The following is a 15352-nucleotide window of genomic DNA, read 5'->3' on the forward strand; positions in this document are numbered from 1 at the left end:
GCTGACGGCGGGCCCGCCCCCGTCCGCGCGCCGCCGCCGCGCCCCATTGGCCGCCGGGCTGACGGCGGCCCCGCCCCGCGGCTCCGCCCCGCTGCCGTAAAGCCGCAGAGGAGTGGGGGGGTGGCTTTGCGACAGGGGGTGGCGGCGGCGGTTCCGGCGCTGTGACGGAGCGGAGTTTGGGCCTCGCGGTTCTCCGGGGGCGGGTGAGTGGCGAGCGTTGCCTGGCAGCGGCCGCCGGGCAGCGGGGCGGGACGGGCCCGCGCGCTCCGCGGTTCGGGGTGACTAAGCGGGGCCGCGGGCGTGCGGGTACGGGGACCGAGAGGCGGGGCCTGGAGTGAAGGAGGCGGGGCCGGAAGAGGAGGGGTGGGGCTGTTTATATGTGGGCGTGGTTTGACTGTACGGGGACTTGGGGAGCGAGGCGGTGGCGGGAGGCGCGGAGCCTGTGAGGGGTAGCGGGCGGGAGAAGGAAGGGTCGGCGGGTGGATCTGGTGCTTTCCGCGCTGTGCCGATGCCGGGCCGGGAAGCCTCGGCTGCCCTCAGTCCAGCAGGAGCTGTGGGGGCTCTGGAGAAGCGGCAGCCCCGTGCTCGCTCTGCCAGCCCCGAGTGTCGCGTGTGGCGAGGGCTCTGCTGAGCACCCAGCGCTGGCAGTGAGGGGCCGCTGAGGCGGGTCCGGGGCTGCTCCTGCCGTCAGTGACTAAAGGCGCTCGGCAGAATTGCAGCCAAAGCATCCGGCGTGCTGAGGTGTCTCAGTTAACAGCGAGTGCACAGCTCAGGTTATTTGCAGACTATGGAAAGAAATGACACTAATTGAGAGACGTTTACAGTATTTCAGCACTGAGCAGAAGCTTATTTTTTATTGAGAGATGAGCGTCCGAAGTCACTGCAGGTACAAGGAGTCCAAAGTGTATTTTATTCCTTAAATGCTATGATCATTTCATTATGCGGTGGTCCACAGCCTTCGAATTCATACCCAGAAATAATGGACTGAGGTTTCATTTCACTTCAGCAGACGTAATTTTTAAATGAGAATAGAATGGATTTTTGGATAGTGTTTCTCCCAAAAAGCGCCTTGAAGCTCATCTCATTCTATCCCCTGCCATGGGCATGGACAGCTTCCACTATCCCAAATTACTCCAAGCCCTGTCCAGCCTGGCCTTGGACGGTTCCAGGGATCCAGGGGCAGTCACAGCTTCTCTGGGCACCCTGAGGCCTCACCACCCTCACGGGGAAGAATTCCTTTCTAATTTGATGGGACTAACATTATTGATACCACCTTTTTTTTTCTAACACAAATTACTTAGAATTGCACACAGTAATTTGGAGATACAAGTGAAGAGGCATAAGCAAATTACTTATAATGACACACAGTAACTTGGAGATATAAGTGAAGAGGCATAAGTTTGATTTTGATTTTAAAGCATTAATAATTATGAAAATAACATATAAAACCCTATTTATTTGGGTTTTTTACTTTCTGCATAGTTTTCTGTGTTTTGCCTGATCACTCTGTACGTAAGGTTTTCAGAACTGTTTCCTGTTGTTTATGCAGGAGTCTGGCTCTGTGAGGCATTGCCTTAATTGGTTTTTAGATGTTGTCATGAATAACTCAGATAAATAATACAAATAAGGGTTGAAGTTTGTCACTACTTTTCTTTGCTCTTCAGCTTTGAGCTTTTCACTCTCATGCTGTGTCTGAAACAAATTTAGTCCTTGTCTGATATTTTCTCCCTCTTTGAAGCAAATGCCTTCAAAATAAGCCCCCTCACTTTTCATTTCCTTCAGTGACTTTTGTTTGTGAACTGTTGTCATGTGTGAGTGAGACGTATCTTAGAGATGCTTTAGTAAAGTTTGCAAATTAATGGTGGAACATAAATGTGTTATGGGAGGATCCAGGAAAGCACAGCCAGTACCATGTGGAGAAGGTGAAATCTCACAGTGGATGTCCTAGAAAAGTTCTGAATCTCTTCTGCCTTAACCACCTTGCTAGATTGTGTGAATTTGTACATGAGATCCCTGAATTTACCACCTAAGGTGATAATTCAAGTTGATCTCAAATATAGAAGTAAATGTGTTGAAATGATTTTGCTTTATTAGGTATTCATTTAGGAATAAAACTCGAGGCTAGGGACAATAGCTATATAAAATATTCAGAGTGATTTCTGAATAAATTTTATGAGGTTTCAGGTCATAAATTTCCACCTCAAGTAGAATTCTGAAAAGATTCTGCAAATGAAGAGGGAATTTATTGCCTGAAATACCAGATTTACCCTTAACATCCAACAAAATGTGGAGTATGGGAAAGGATGGGGGAAGGGTTCTTGGTTCTATCAGGTGAGGAACATGCTGTAACATTTTTGAGTTTTCAGGTCAGCCCTTGCTGAATTTGTCTTTAAAAATACCACACCAGAGGGAATTGTAGATCACTCCTGCGGGCAACTTCATGCTCTCAAATTTTAACTGCTTTTCTGAGGGAGATGCTTCCTGATGGTGGGAGAAGTGATGAGTCAGGGTAGCACATCTTGGTCTACCTCTAATCTTTCATGCCTTTGGGAAACCATTTTGTCAATACATGCTTCAGTTGCAATGAAGAAATCAAGTTGTAAAAATGAAGGTGTAATTTTCAATGTTTGATGTTGTTTTTAAAACTTGTGAAGATTATAAACTAGAACAAAAATGCTTCATATACTGACTTTTACAATTCCTTTGTTTTCTAATGTTCTGCTAAAAAGAAGTAGTGATATCAGATATTTGGTCTGATGACAAATGCAGGTAGAATTGATACATAGATGGGAAGATCTTTAGAATTTCTTACTGATTGGAAGACTGAACTGTTTTCTTCCTTTGGTAAGAAAGGGGAAATGTAGTATTTAAATAAAAGCCAGCTACAGGTGGATGGCTGCAGGATTCTATCTGGTTGTTTGTGACAGACTTAGAGATGGGGATCCAAAAAGTATGCAAAGTATGAAAATACCTAGAAGCAACTTAAGTCCCACTCCTAACTTCACCATAGATACAAGTAATATGTTCATTGGTTTTAATTAAGAGGTCTGGCTAGAAAGCATATTAAAACTGCTCTAAAAAATAAATATTACAGATGAGCGTCACTCTTAATGCAGGTGAGAAAGAAATCCTGATGTTCTTAAGTTGTTTGGTTTTTTTCTGAGAAGATGGGTTATCTGTGTGGCTATTTACATATTGGATAGAAAATTGTGAGGGCTTAGGTGCTCACACTTCATGCAGAGATTTAAATTCTTAATAGCTCTTCATTTTAAGCTGTAGCAAATATTCCAGTGCTGTGATTGAAAGATATCTTCCACTGACATAGGGATAAAGATTTTTTTTTTTACCTTTCCTGAATATGTTCAAGTGTTTTTGTTGACTCTTAATACATTTTACACTTTCTTTTTAAATTATTCTTTAATTTTCAGCTTTTTAATTGCTGTGCCCTTGAGGTCAGCCTACCTTGAGCCCATGTGCAGCAAAACTCAAGACTTGTCCTTCCTTTGGCTTACATTTTTTTTTTTGAGAGCTGTTTCCAGTTCCAGTGTCAGTGGAGCAATGATCATTGCCAGTTCAGAGGAAAATTTGCAGCTGAAATTTTATGCCTGTTTTTGGAGGCATAATTCACAAAGGAATTTTGATTCTAGTAGTTTTAGCAATGTAGAGAGATTTAATCCAAGTTCTCATATCTTTAGAAGTAGCCCCTAATAATAGTCATCTTTGGGTTTGTTAATTCCAGCAAATGAATTTTGGTGTTGACAATATAATACTGCAACTGTGAACTTCTTCCCAGCATGGTAATTTTTCATTTTAAAGTCTCACTGGGACAGTTTTGTGCAGCTGAATTTGCATTTTCAAAATAAGTTTAATAATGGTAGCATTAACTCTAAAAATGTATTGTTCCTTTATATTTTCAATTTGCTTGCAAAGTAACAGCAAAATGTTTTATTTATAGGTAACTTGGAATAGGAATGCCCAGTGGTGCTTCTGCTTCTCTTACTGGATGAAAGCAACTTGGAAGCTGATTTTCAGTGAATAATCAGTGAAGACACACAGCATTTTCTGGAATATTGCATGATCTCATGATGAAGATCTCTCTCCTGCAGCAGATGTATAAGGACGTCCTGGCAGGCATTCCCCTAGCAAAGGAAAGCCATCATTATTCCTCTTTAATTAATCTGTGTGTTGAGCAGCCACCAGGAGATGAATGCTGTCATCAGAAGCCTCTGCCATCTACTGCTGGTGGTGCTGGGAGCCATCAGGACACTGATATCTCAGATGTTGTCCCTGCAGCAGATGATTTATCCAACAGCTTTGCAAACATGAGCTCCTCGTTCTGCCCACGAGAGGTGATGCTGCTCCAGCTCACCTTGATCAAAATGATGGTGGCAAAAGCAGAGTCCCAGGAAATTGAACCCCACACAAGACAGAAGTACTGTGAAATCTTTGTTCTTCTGAAGGAGGCAAAAATTGACTCAAAATTGGTAACTTCTAAAAGATTATTTAATTTTTGTTAGGAAAGGAGGAAAAATAAAAAGGAATGTGCCTAAGATATTTTTCCTTTTTTCTGTCTCCAGATTCACCTGCTTGGTTGTGATGATCGGCTGCTATCTCACATGGCCTCACAAAGTTTAGCATCTCTTGTGTATTTGCAGCTGAAGGAAGAGGTGAGTGTGACATAATTTCAGAGCTCAAAAAATGGCTTAGTGAACCTGTGGGTTGTTCCATATGACTCTACAGCCAACTTTATAGTGTTTGTATTTTCTGAGGAACTTTGTTAGCTGTGTTAGGAGGAGCCTGGAGTATGGAAGGCAAGGAGATCTGATGTGTAACAGAAGTGTAGAGTGTCTTTATAGATAAAAATCTGGAATTTTATCAAACTCATTTAAGGTAAAATGGGTGTAGATGACAATAATCTCTTTCAGGTTGCAATACAGATACTAAAAAAAAGCCATGATCTAGATTATCAGTATTTTTACAGTTCCTTGGTTGGTTGATGCAGTAGATAAAAATGAATAATAACCTCTTGGAAGTTAATCAAATGCTTTACTGTATCTTCTTTTTTGAATATCCCAATTACTTGAGGTTTTTGGGTTTTTTTTATTTACTGTATATTTAGTTGAATATGTATTGCAGTCTCCATAGCAGCATCCTGAACACAGATTTATTTCATAATTATGTTTGTAATATTTCTTGCCAAGTTGTCTGAGAATTATGAATTCAGATCTGGTTTGTCTACATAATTATCTGATTTTGGGTATATCACATGACATCAGGAGGTTTGGTGTTCCCTTTTTGGAACGTACAGATAATTTCAATTGCATACATGTGTTGCTTCATGTTTGTAATTAAAGACCTAATTAATGTCCCAGGACAGACATTGTTTGTACCTGTGTTTTGTCTGTGCCTACATTAGAATCTTCTTAATGTAAAATTTTAAATAATTTTATTATGATTTAATGTAATTTGCATAATAACTGAGACCATATTTGACTGGTTTCTGAATTATTTCTCTTAGGACACCTTGAATGTCCCGTGGCTCAGCTTTAGCCTGAACACGCTGTTGGGGTTCCCCGGGAGTGCCCGGGTGGCCGATTGCCTGCGGACTCTGGCTGCGGTTCTCAAGGAGACGCTGAAGGACGCGCTCGTACCCGGAGCAGGTACCGGCGGTGCTGCACACGCGGGTGCCGCCAGGAGGAGCAACTCACCCGGAATTCTTCGGGAATAGTTCGGCTCCTGGACACCCCTTCCTTATACCGGGGGTGACGAAGTGCTTTTAAAATGTAGTGGTTTGAACATATTTATATTCTGAAAGTAGTCGCAAAACCGATTTATTTCGTATTTACTGCTTTGTCTGTGTTAGGTCAATAACGTGCCTCTTGTTGCCGTAGGGGTTCTGAAGAAGCTGTTGGCTCCACTTGATGCAGTGCTTGAGGGATTTTATAATGCCATCCTGCTCCATCATTTTGACAGTCACCACTACACTTCACCTTATTCTGAAGCTACAAACAATCTGATCAGTTTTATAGATCTGCTTGAAGCACTCTTGGCTTCCAGAATTGAACTGGATTTACCGCTCAGGTGCCAGAGAATTTTATTTTTGAAAGTTTCTTATGTCCTCAATGTTATTAGCTCATCAATTCCTTATGTAATCAAGAAGAAATTCATTTTGCTTCTTAAAAAATGTGTCCTTTACAAGTCCAGAGAAGATGCTAAAAGTGGATCACTGTTCTTACAAGCCCCATCTTTGTGTGAGGATATGCTTGCGCTGAGTAATGCTGTTCTGCAGGTTGTGAATTTGACTTGGCTTAATCAGATCCCACTCAGTGGAAAGTCCAGCTACTTCGGAAGCAGTGAAGCTGCTCCTGGACATGATTCTCAGGGTAGTTCTGACCAAACTGTTCTCAGAGCCTTAAGTCTGGTTTTGCTTAAAGCACTGGAATTCAAGATTCACAACTCTACAACAGAAGCAGAAATCAAAGGTAACAGTCCATTTAAATTTTGTTCATTAAGCAGCAAGAGTTTGAGCTTTCAGATTTTGTAGTCATAGCTCATTAAGACTGTAAATAGATTTCAGCTGAATTAGTGGTTGTGGGAGGGAGTTGTGTCCTGCTAATTAGTTGTCTCCTTGCATTTTATCAAATCCTTAGCCCTGTGATATGTTGGGCTTGAAACAGCTGCATTTGGGATGGAAAATTTTCCTGTTAAGAACATTGAGCCAGCTTGAGAACACCAGGCTCTTCAGCTGGAAAAGAGTCCATAGCACAAGCAGCAGCTCTAATCAGGGTGGGTAACTGAAAGGAACTGCAGGTAACACTCTTCCCTTTTCTAAGGTGGAGGTAGAACTTTATGCACCATTATGCATTTGTTCTATTGAAGGTACAAGGCATTACTGTCAGCCTAGAAATGTAATGTGGCAAAACCAGCTGTGGTATAGAAAGATGAAAATAAGGAAGCTCCAAAGTAAGGCACAGGGAAATTGTGGGACTTGACACAGATTCACAGAATGGCTTGGGTTGGGAGGGGCCTTAAAGATCATCCAGTTCCAGCCCTCTGCCATGGCAGAGACACTTTCCATTAGACCAGCTTGCCCCAAGCCCTATCCAACCTGGCCTGGACACTTCAGGGATGGGGCAGCCACAGCTTCTCTGAACAACTTGTGCCAGCCTCACATGGAAGAATTTCTTCCTAATATCCAATTTAACCGTACCCTCTGGCAGCAGGAAGCCATTCCCCCTTGTCCTCTCCCTCCAGGCTTTTGTCCAAAGTCCCTCTCCAGCTCTTTGGTGCACCTTTAGACACTAAAGGGAAGGGGCACTGAGGTATCCACAGAGCCTTCTTTTGTCCAGGTGAACAGCCCCAACTCTCCCTGGCCCCAGAGCATCCCTATGGCTTCCTCTGGACTTGCTCCAGCAGCTCCACATCCTTATATAAGTAGTTGTGTTCTTCACCCTGACTGACAGGTCTGGCCCTTCCAGTTCCCAGGTGTGAGCATTCATTCCTCCATGGCTGCTTTGCTGGCTTGGGGCAGCAGAAGGGCAGAGCTGCTGCAGTGCTGGGGCTGTGCCTGGCATGGCCAGGAGTGCCATGGAAGCTGCATTCCTGACGGGAGAGGCCGCGGTGCTGGGTCACACTGGGAGCCAGGGAGTGCCTTCTCCCTCCCTGTAAGAGAGCACTAGGGTGAGGCTCTTTGTCCCTGACACCTTCCTGGAATCCCATCTTCCCACCTGCTCTTTTCCCACTGAAAGCACATGATGCACATCTGATGCTGTATGAATGTGGATGTGCAGATTCTATGATCAAAGCAGCGTGCTGTCCCTGGATTACAGCCCTCAGGAAAGCAATGGAAAAGCAGTTCAGAAGCAGCATTTCTAGACAAGCACCAGTGAGAATGGGCATTCCTGTATTTACTGATTATGTGGCCAAAAGTAATTTCTATTCCTTTTTAAACAAAGGTGAAATTTTACAGCATTTTAAATACATTGAGGGATTTTAGTAGAAATTCTAGATATAAGTATTATTTTACTTTTTATATTTCTTGCTAGGTAGCAAGCCTAAAACGATTTTTAATTCATCTGTGCAGAAGGGCTACAATTTCCATAAAGACAGCTTGTGAAACTTTTTCCAGATTTTTGGAAGATGTTATATTTTATGATGTCATATGCATTCTTAAAGATTTTTAAGTATTTGTAAAGAGTATTTTACTTGTGATCCACCTTCTGAAAAATGTATGGAGACTGAGATTGTGTAAGAACAAGTGAAAAGAAAAAATGTAGGCTATATCCATTTTAGATGTCTCTATGAAAATCCCTTCTCAAAAACATTCTCCTTTCTTTTGCAGATTCATGACACAAAAATGAGTTTTTAAATTAGATTCAAGTACCCCAACTGTCAAGAGGAATTTCAATTTGAAAGTAATGATACTTCCTTATTTTAGTGACATTACAGGAAGTGTTTAAAACAAGCACCTAAATGCTTTATTATGCTAACTTCCCTTTCGGGAAGCTGCTTGATCTTCTTGCTATTAACGTGGATTAGAGTGGCTTAACTTGAATTAATTTCAATTTTGAGAGTCATTTCCAGATTCATAGGGAAGATTTTTGGTCCAAAGAGTAACTATTAATAACAAAGATAATTTGATGTTCCTATTATTTGCTAGAAGGAAAAAAGAATCTTAAAGTCAAATGTTAAGGAAAATCACATAGTCATATGGTAAATAAAATGTATTTCAACATTGCAGGAAAAGTTTCTGGTTTTTAAACCTTGAATGTATGGTGTGTTACATCAGAAACTGTTCTGTGGTATCTCATTAGTATTGAAGGTATAAAATTTTTGACTTAAGGGAGAGAGTCTCTCTGTCTAATGAATACAAAGTGATTTTTATGAGTAAGCTACTGCATTAAAACAGCAAGAACTAATCTATAAAATTTGATGCTGTGATAAATCAGTTGAGCTAAGGAAAAAACTGCATTCATAAACTGTTATGCACTGTTAATTTAAAAAATAGAGAGTCTGCGTTGTTTGGCAATAAAAAATGTATAACAAAGTTCATGGTTACTTCTTTTTTTCAGGAGACTTTGAGAGTTCCATGTCCCAGCTGTTGGTGTTCTGGAGGAGTCATGTAAAGCCTTCCCCAGAGTCTCACCCAGTTGTGCATCACTGTGAATGGCTCTCCTTGGTTTTCATGGAGCAAGATGATGACATGTGGGAAGCTGCTAAAGCTTTATTACTCATCTATTTAAAATTTGATAGGTCAGTGTATTTTATTTTTTTCCTGATAGAACTATGAAGAATTGTACTTCAGTGAGGTTACTGTGACATTCCCAGTGGTTGCTTTTGTTGGAAGGAAAATTATTTTTTCATAATTTAAAACCCCCCAAACCTCAGGATGATGTAATAATGTGTGGTATAAGAGCTGATAATTTAAGTCTTTTTTGGATGGAAATGGGAGTTGTGAAAGTTTCCTACTAAATAATTTATCATATCCTGTAATTCAGGATAATTGACTTCATGTCTAAAATAGTGGTTAGACAGATAAAAAGCAAGATTGCTTTCTTACAACACTGAAGACTTGACAAGAATGGGATATTAGAATTAAACTTTAATAATTCAGGTACTTCTGGCAAAGTTTATAAGGATTGGCCCTATGGGAATTCTAGCTACTTGATAAAAATGGTTATTGCTAACAACTGAAAAGTGTTCTTCATGGATTTGTCCTGCACGCACAATGCTTCATTGTTGTTTAAATTACCATGCAAGTTATTATTCTGATTTATACAAGGCCCTCAAGCTTCAAGTGGGAGGAGAGTGCAAGTAATACCTTACATACACACAATTATTAGACGTTTAACTACAAGTAGGCTCCTCTTCCAGTGTGTGTAACATTCTGAAAATTAGTCTGAATTCAGGTTAACAAAAATATTAAACTAAGATTGTTTAATATTTATATTAAAGTACAGTTTGTGTATTGTAAGTAACTTCATTTACTGCAGGAGGTTTCCTAAGGAGTGCCCTTTAAGGCCTGCTTTAAGTGCTTTGGCTTCCTGAGTTGTTTGATCTCCTGCTCCCATCTGCCTTCATTCTTTCTCCCTCTGATACAAAAACTTCTCTTTTCTCTTTTTGTTCTTACTTTTTCACAAAATTTTAAAAAGGGCAAGAATCCATCTTCTGGATATTACTGCTTTAAAAAAAAAATTAAAAAATATAAACTTCCATGAAATGATTTCCTGGCTTACTTTCCAGGTTGCGGTGTGATGCTGCTGATAACCCAAGCCAAAAGGAAGAGGAATCCTGGAAGTTCCTTGTACATGCAGGTGGATATAACCCACACTGTATATTTTTATTTTTTCTGGAAAAGATTGCATTTGATTCCACAGTACTTCTAGATTTTTTGATTTCATCAGAAACTTGCTTTCTGGAGTACTTGGTCAGGTATTTAAAGCTTCTTGGGAAGGAGTGGCATCAGTTTGTAGATGTCTGTAACCATTTCGATTCCAGGCACAGCACATTCCACACAGTTTCTGTCAAGCCCCCTGACGGAGAAAAGCAAAGCTTCGTGACTGGGGACAGTTTGCAAAATGTTGTTTGTGAAACAGAATCACAGACTCCGATGTCTTTGACTCCTTCTCACAATTGCACGGTGTTTACAGCACAGCAAGGTGATGATGAGGCTGCAGAGTGGAACCAGTCTGACTCACTGACCACCACTGATAGCACATCCCTGCTCGGTTCTCTTCAAAGCCTGGTTAATTATGACAGCTCAGAGGACTCAGAGGTGGAATCAGATGGAAAGGAGTGCTTGGTAAACACAAAACAATTGCCTTCAAACAATGAGGATGAGGTGAGGAGGAGGGAAACTGGTTGCAGCTGCAGAGATGATGACCAGAATCCACGCACATCTGAAGTGTCACCTCTGAAACTGAAGGGATGTCGTACCTCATCCTGTCGGACTTGTATGGCATCTTCAGATAACATTGGTCCCCTAAGAGTAATGCTTTGCAAATCAACAAAGTGTTTGGAAGAGCTGCAAGAGGCTATCTCTAGGTTGCAGAGAAGAAATCTTTTCCCATATAATCCATCTGCATTGTTGAAACTACTGAGCCACGTTGAGAAGATGAGTAAATCCATGAATCTGCAATAATTCAAAGTGTTCTTGTGGGGTTTTTTTTAACAAGTTCACCAGGGAATATTTCCATGAGATTAATGACTTCTAAAACTCATGCCTCTTCACTAGTCAGTGCATTTACCTCAGGCAGGGTAAACATGGATTTGGTTGGCACCCTAAAAATCTGGAATTGCATGCAGTGATGTGATCCATGACCTGAGGTTCCTAAGCTCATTCATGATGTGTATGTCAATGTCCAGTAAATAAGGATTGATTTTTGGATATTCAACATTTTATAATAAATAACTCATGTGAAAGCATTTTAAAATACATGACATTTAAAGTATTGCCAATTATACTTGATGTAATTCTATTCTTTAGTTCATTGCCAGATTGGTAGTGGTTTATGGACTACAGGGCAAAGTTAATGCAACACCTGACTGCTTAGAAGTTGGGCTAAATAATATAGCTGGGGACAGTTTACTGTTTATCCTGTAAATATAATGTGTCCTGCATTGGTGCACTGCCCAAAGTGGACCTTCAGATGTTTATATTCTTTCAATTAAAATAAAAGGTAGATGTGAAGTTAAAGCATATATTGTTTATGGAAAGCTTTAGTTGAGCATTACATCTTTAATTAAGCTTAGGTAATGCAGAAGTGACATTCCAGCAGAATTTTTTGCATGTATCATGCATTTCCTAGAAGTATAGGATGTATACTTTGTAAGTTGAAATCAGAAAGAGAATTAGAAAGTGACTCCAGTGCAGTGGGACGGATATTGAAGATGTTAAATTATTATATCTTTTCTTAGATGTGATTTGAATAACCTGAAAAGTAAGTGTCTGAGAGTTTGCCTGGGGGAGTGAGTTCAGAGCAGGATCCAAGGCAGGGTGTGCACTTAGCAGGAAAGCACCTGATGCTGCTGTGTTTAACCTGCAGCTTGTAATGATCTGCCAAGGGTTAGGCACTGGGAAAATACTGGCAACAGGAACACTGGAAAAACCTCAGACCTCTTCAGAACTGTGGGAAACAGCTTTCCTTTAGGATCTGCTCTTGAGGGTAAGTGCTCTGTTCTGATTGAGAACAAGGAAGTACTGTCTTCCCTTTGAGTAGAAATTTTGTGTTAAATTAATATAGATACTAAGATGAGCAGTCTCTGGAGCAGGTTGCTGACCTTCAGATCTCTGTGGCTATCTTCTAGATTGGTCTTTAGTCCTGAACTGGTGAATCAATGCAGTTGGGAGAGGAAGAAAACTGGGTGTAGTTTATGGGATCCTTTAGCTGGCAGTTCCAGGGCTCTCCAGTGCCTATGAATTCACAGGAAGGTTTGGACCTCAGTCGTACTCCTTCAGGATGACAGCAGTATTTTAGGTAGGAAGGAGTGATTCCCTTCACTGGCATGAAGGAGATCTGAATATTAAGGGTGTTTGCTGTACTATGGTTTCTTCCTGAGGTCACAACAGCTGTGGTGCAGAGGGCTGGGTGGAATGTCAAGGAATGGAAACCTTTCCATTCATGCCTGCAGTTATTGTAGTTAAGAACTAACCCTGGAGTTGTCCAGGGCAGCAACATGCCTGTCTTCTCTTTATGTTTGAGCTCAGTTATGCTGTAGCTGCTGAGCTGCTCATTTCTGTCACGACTAAAACCCCTCTGGGCCTGTTCAGAGATGCAGTTCCAGACAATTTGGGAACTTTTCATTTCAAACACAGGAAGTGCCATGGGTGAAGTGGTTGAGCAAGAGTCTCTCAAGTTCACACAATTTTCAGAGTAGGTAGGTACTTATGTTTCAGTGAAATCCTTTCCACTATCTTCACTCCTTTTCTAATCTAGCCTTTGCTGACTTGCTTATTTTAATTGAGTAATTCCATTGTTTGCACTGAACACAGGATTGTTCAGCATTTCTTGGTCTACACTTTGCCAGTTGGAAGTACCTAAATTGCAGCAATATCTCTGACACTGATATGATAAGCTGAGTGGGAAAGGTAGAATGGTGATAATTTTGGGTAAGTCCTAGTCTTATTTGTCAGCAATTACTACAACTACATAAGCTTCTATAAAGAGTTTAAAGATCTCAGAACTGTGTGTATAATGTAGCAAGAAATGTAGGAGCCCATAACCTGATTTTTAAAATACAGCAAATCCAATTGCAGCCCAATTGTATTTAATTCTTACAGGCTTGAGGCTGATTGTGTGCCCACCTGATTATTAGAAGTGGTCATTCTCACACGTTTCCCTTCTCAGAAAGCCATTGTTTTAATTCTCAGAATGTTTTAGTTGTAAAAGGGGGTAAATATAGTTTGTATCTGGCAACTAGATACCTTATTGTGTTGATATTTTACCATTTATGACCTGAAATGGAGTTAAATTGATGAGTAAAGGGTTTTTTTATTGCACACAAATTGAGGGTGAGCCATGAAAGTGGATTGGAGATCTTTGGCTGTATTGAGAAAACCAACCACAAAAAAAGCACCTTGCTAAAGAATTTGTATTTTAATCACTTGGTGAGTGTAGAAAGTGGTTTGGGTTGGGTTTTTTCAATCATAAAAAGCTTTTAGGCACAGCTGTTATTTCATGTGCTAGAGCAAATGAATTCACCTGCAGAACCTGTTACCAATGTTAAGTTAGAACTCGGGAATTAGGTCAGTGATTACCAGGAGATCAATGTGCCTTACCTTTGGGTATTGATAGCTGTCAACTTTTCTTGTATTATTTCAAAGCAAGACAGAACAAATCAGGTGACCTGTGTGGAGACAGCTTTCTGTCTGAGGATTCCTCCTGAAATGTTCAGAGTTTGCCATTAATGGAGTTGTTTGGTGAAGTTTACCTTCAACATCAATAGAATGAGTTAAGCTTTAATGAGGTAAGCACCAGAAGTTGCTTACAGGATGTGCTTTTTAAAAAGAACACTTTAAACTTTTTAGCTGAATGTTTGTAGAGCTTGACTGCAGCTACAGCTGAATCCAGGTGGTTCCACGATTGTGGTTCTTCAAACTGGATTTTGTCCAGTATTTTTATGGCTGCTTTCCATTCTACTTTTAAGACTCGCAGTACAAGTTTTAATCCTGTAACACAAGAATAAAAACCAACCTTGGGAACATCTACACTTGCAGTAGCCTTGTAAAGCTGGGAATAGGGAGCCTTGGTTGTTCCCTGGTTTATCATTGTAGGATAAGTTTTGTTTGTACATCTTCCAGAGTCAGTCTGGGATGGTTTCTGAAGTCAGTATAAGGGATTTATCACAGTGTCAGTAGGAGTGAAAGTACCATAACAATGATATTCCAGGTCATAACAATGTTACTTCAGTGTATTTTCCCTTAGAGTTATCCTAATGAGTTTGTAAATTCTTGCTGCATTTTGTTCAACCCTTCTGGGCCGCCTTGGTTCACTCTGAAACCTTGTTAGAAGCCAATAGTGTGTGTGTCAGAATGGATGGCAAGCAGTCTTTTACTGTCACTGCCTCCACAGCAGGCATGGACCTGGACTTAGTTGAGAAACATCTCAGGGATTTAAGCTTTTATAAGTTATTATCTTCTTAAATGTTGTGTAAATGACTTTATTGCTGATAACTGACAGACACTCTTTAATGGACCAGCTAGCTTAGTGCTGGCTTACATCATGAATGGAAGGAATAAAATATACTTTATGATAAAAATCTTGCATGGAGAATTACAATATCCTTAGTTATTTCTGATTCCTACTTTCCCGGTACTGCAAAACATGAGTTTTGCCAGTAAGCAGTGCCCTTTTAGGAGGAAGATTTGGAAAAAAAAAAGTGAATTGTTGGAAAAAATAGCACACAACCTCAAAAGTGAGCACTGCTGAATGCTGGCTTCCTTAAAGTTTGTAGGGAAGGTTTGCAAGTTCATCTTCTGGAATTGTAGCTGCTAATTGGAGTTGTCCAAATACCTACCCCATCTCATCCTAGTTCTTTAGTGTTAAAAATTAATATTTTCTGTGGAACTTCTTTGAAGTTCCAAATGCCCTTAGCATTTGGAGGAAGTAATAGGCACATATTAATACATGAATAATGATTTGAAGTCTATTTTACAAAGGAATGTATATTGATTAAGTGGAAAAAAGACAAACTACAGAATCCTATATCCTTACTCCTTTCCTTGCTGGAAAGGAAAAAGCTTTATCTTCAAGTGTAGCATTCCAGGGTTTGTCAGATCTTGGAGTAACTTTGTCACTACAGACCTTTCATGGCTCTTTCATACAGGGATTTAACTGAAACAGAAATTTACCTC

General features: G+C 40.5%; 2 protein-coding genes across 13 annotated transcripts in view; both read left to right on the top strand.

Moving 5' to 3' along the window:
* The first annotated feature begins 32 nt into the window (after positions 1-32).
* LINS1 (lines homolog 1) lies at positions 33-14757 on the top strand. 9 transcript variants are annotated; one of them, XR_015275959.1, is made up of 12 exons: positions 33-203; positions 3956-4484; positions 4578-4667; positions 5519-5660; positions 5892-6482; positions 9072-9252; positions 10243-11348; positions 12045-12164; positions 12307-12476; positions 12815-12876; positions 12992-13108; positions 13823-14757. XR_015275959.1 is itself a non-coding variant. In XM_086849565.1 (9 exons), exons 3-9 carry the CDS (start codon positions 4083-4085, stop codon positions 11138-11140), a joined length of 1968 nt encoding a protein of 655 aa, XP_086705691.1. In that variant the 5' UTR covers positions 126-203; positions 825-886; positions 3956-4082; the 3' UTR covers positions 11141-11698. The 9 variants fall into 9 exon arrangements, 7 of the variants coding, with proteins under 7 accessions (XP_086705690.1, XP_086705685.1, XP_086705691.1 ...); XR_015275960.1 differs by lacking the exons at positions 33-203; positions 12307-12476 and adding an exon at positions 362-886; XM_086849565.1 differs by lacking the exons at positions 12045-12164; positions 12307-12476; positions 12815-12876; positions 12992-13108; positions 13823-14757 and adding an exon at positions 825-886 and having other exon boundaries at positions 126-203; positions 10243-10313; positions 10650-11698.
* Positions 12060-15352, top strand: part of CERS3 (ceramide synthase 3) — a 42983-nt gene continuing 39690 nt past the window's right edge. The window contains exons 1-2 of one of the 4 annotated variants that reach the window (XM_086849567.1): positions 12992-13108; positions 13827-13965. Coding sequence is in view for 1 of the 4 variants with exons in the window: in XM_023933843.2 (XP_023789611.1) it covers positions 13961-13965 (5 nt within the window). In the remaining 3 variants the exon portion in view is untranslated. Of the gene's footprint in view, positions 12165-12991; positions 13109-13826; positions 13966-15352 lie in introns of those variants that run through there. The other 3 variants (XM_023933844.2, XM_023933843.2, XM_086849568.1) reach the window with 3 other exon arrangements.

Source organism: Cyanistes caeruleus, chromosome 13, assembly GCF_971803275.1.
Source record: "Cyanistes caeruleus chromosome 13, bCyaCae1.hap1.1, whole genome shotgun sequence".
NCBI classification, from domain to species: Eukaryota; Metazoa; Chordata; class Aves; order Passeriformes; family Paridae; genus Cyanistes; species Cyanistes caeruleus.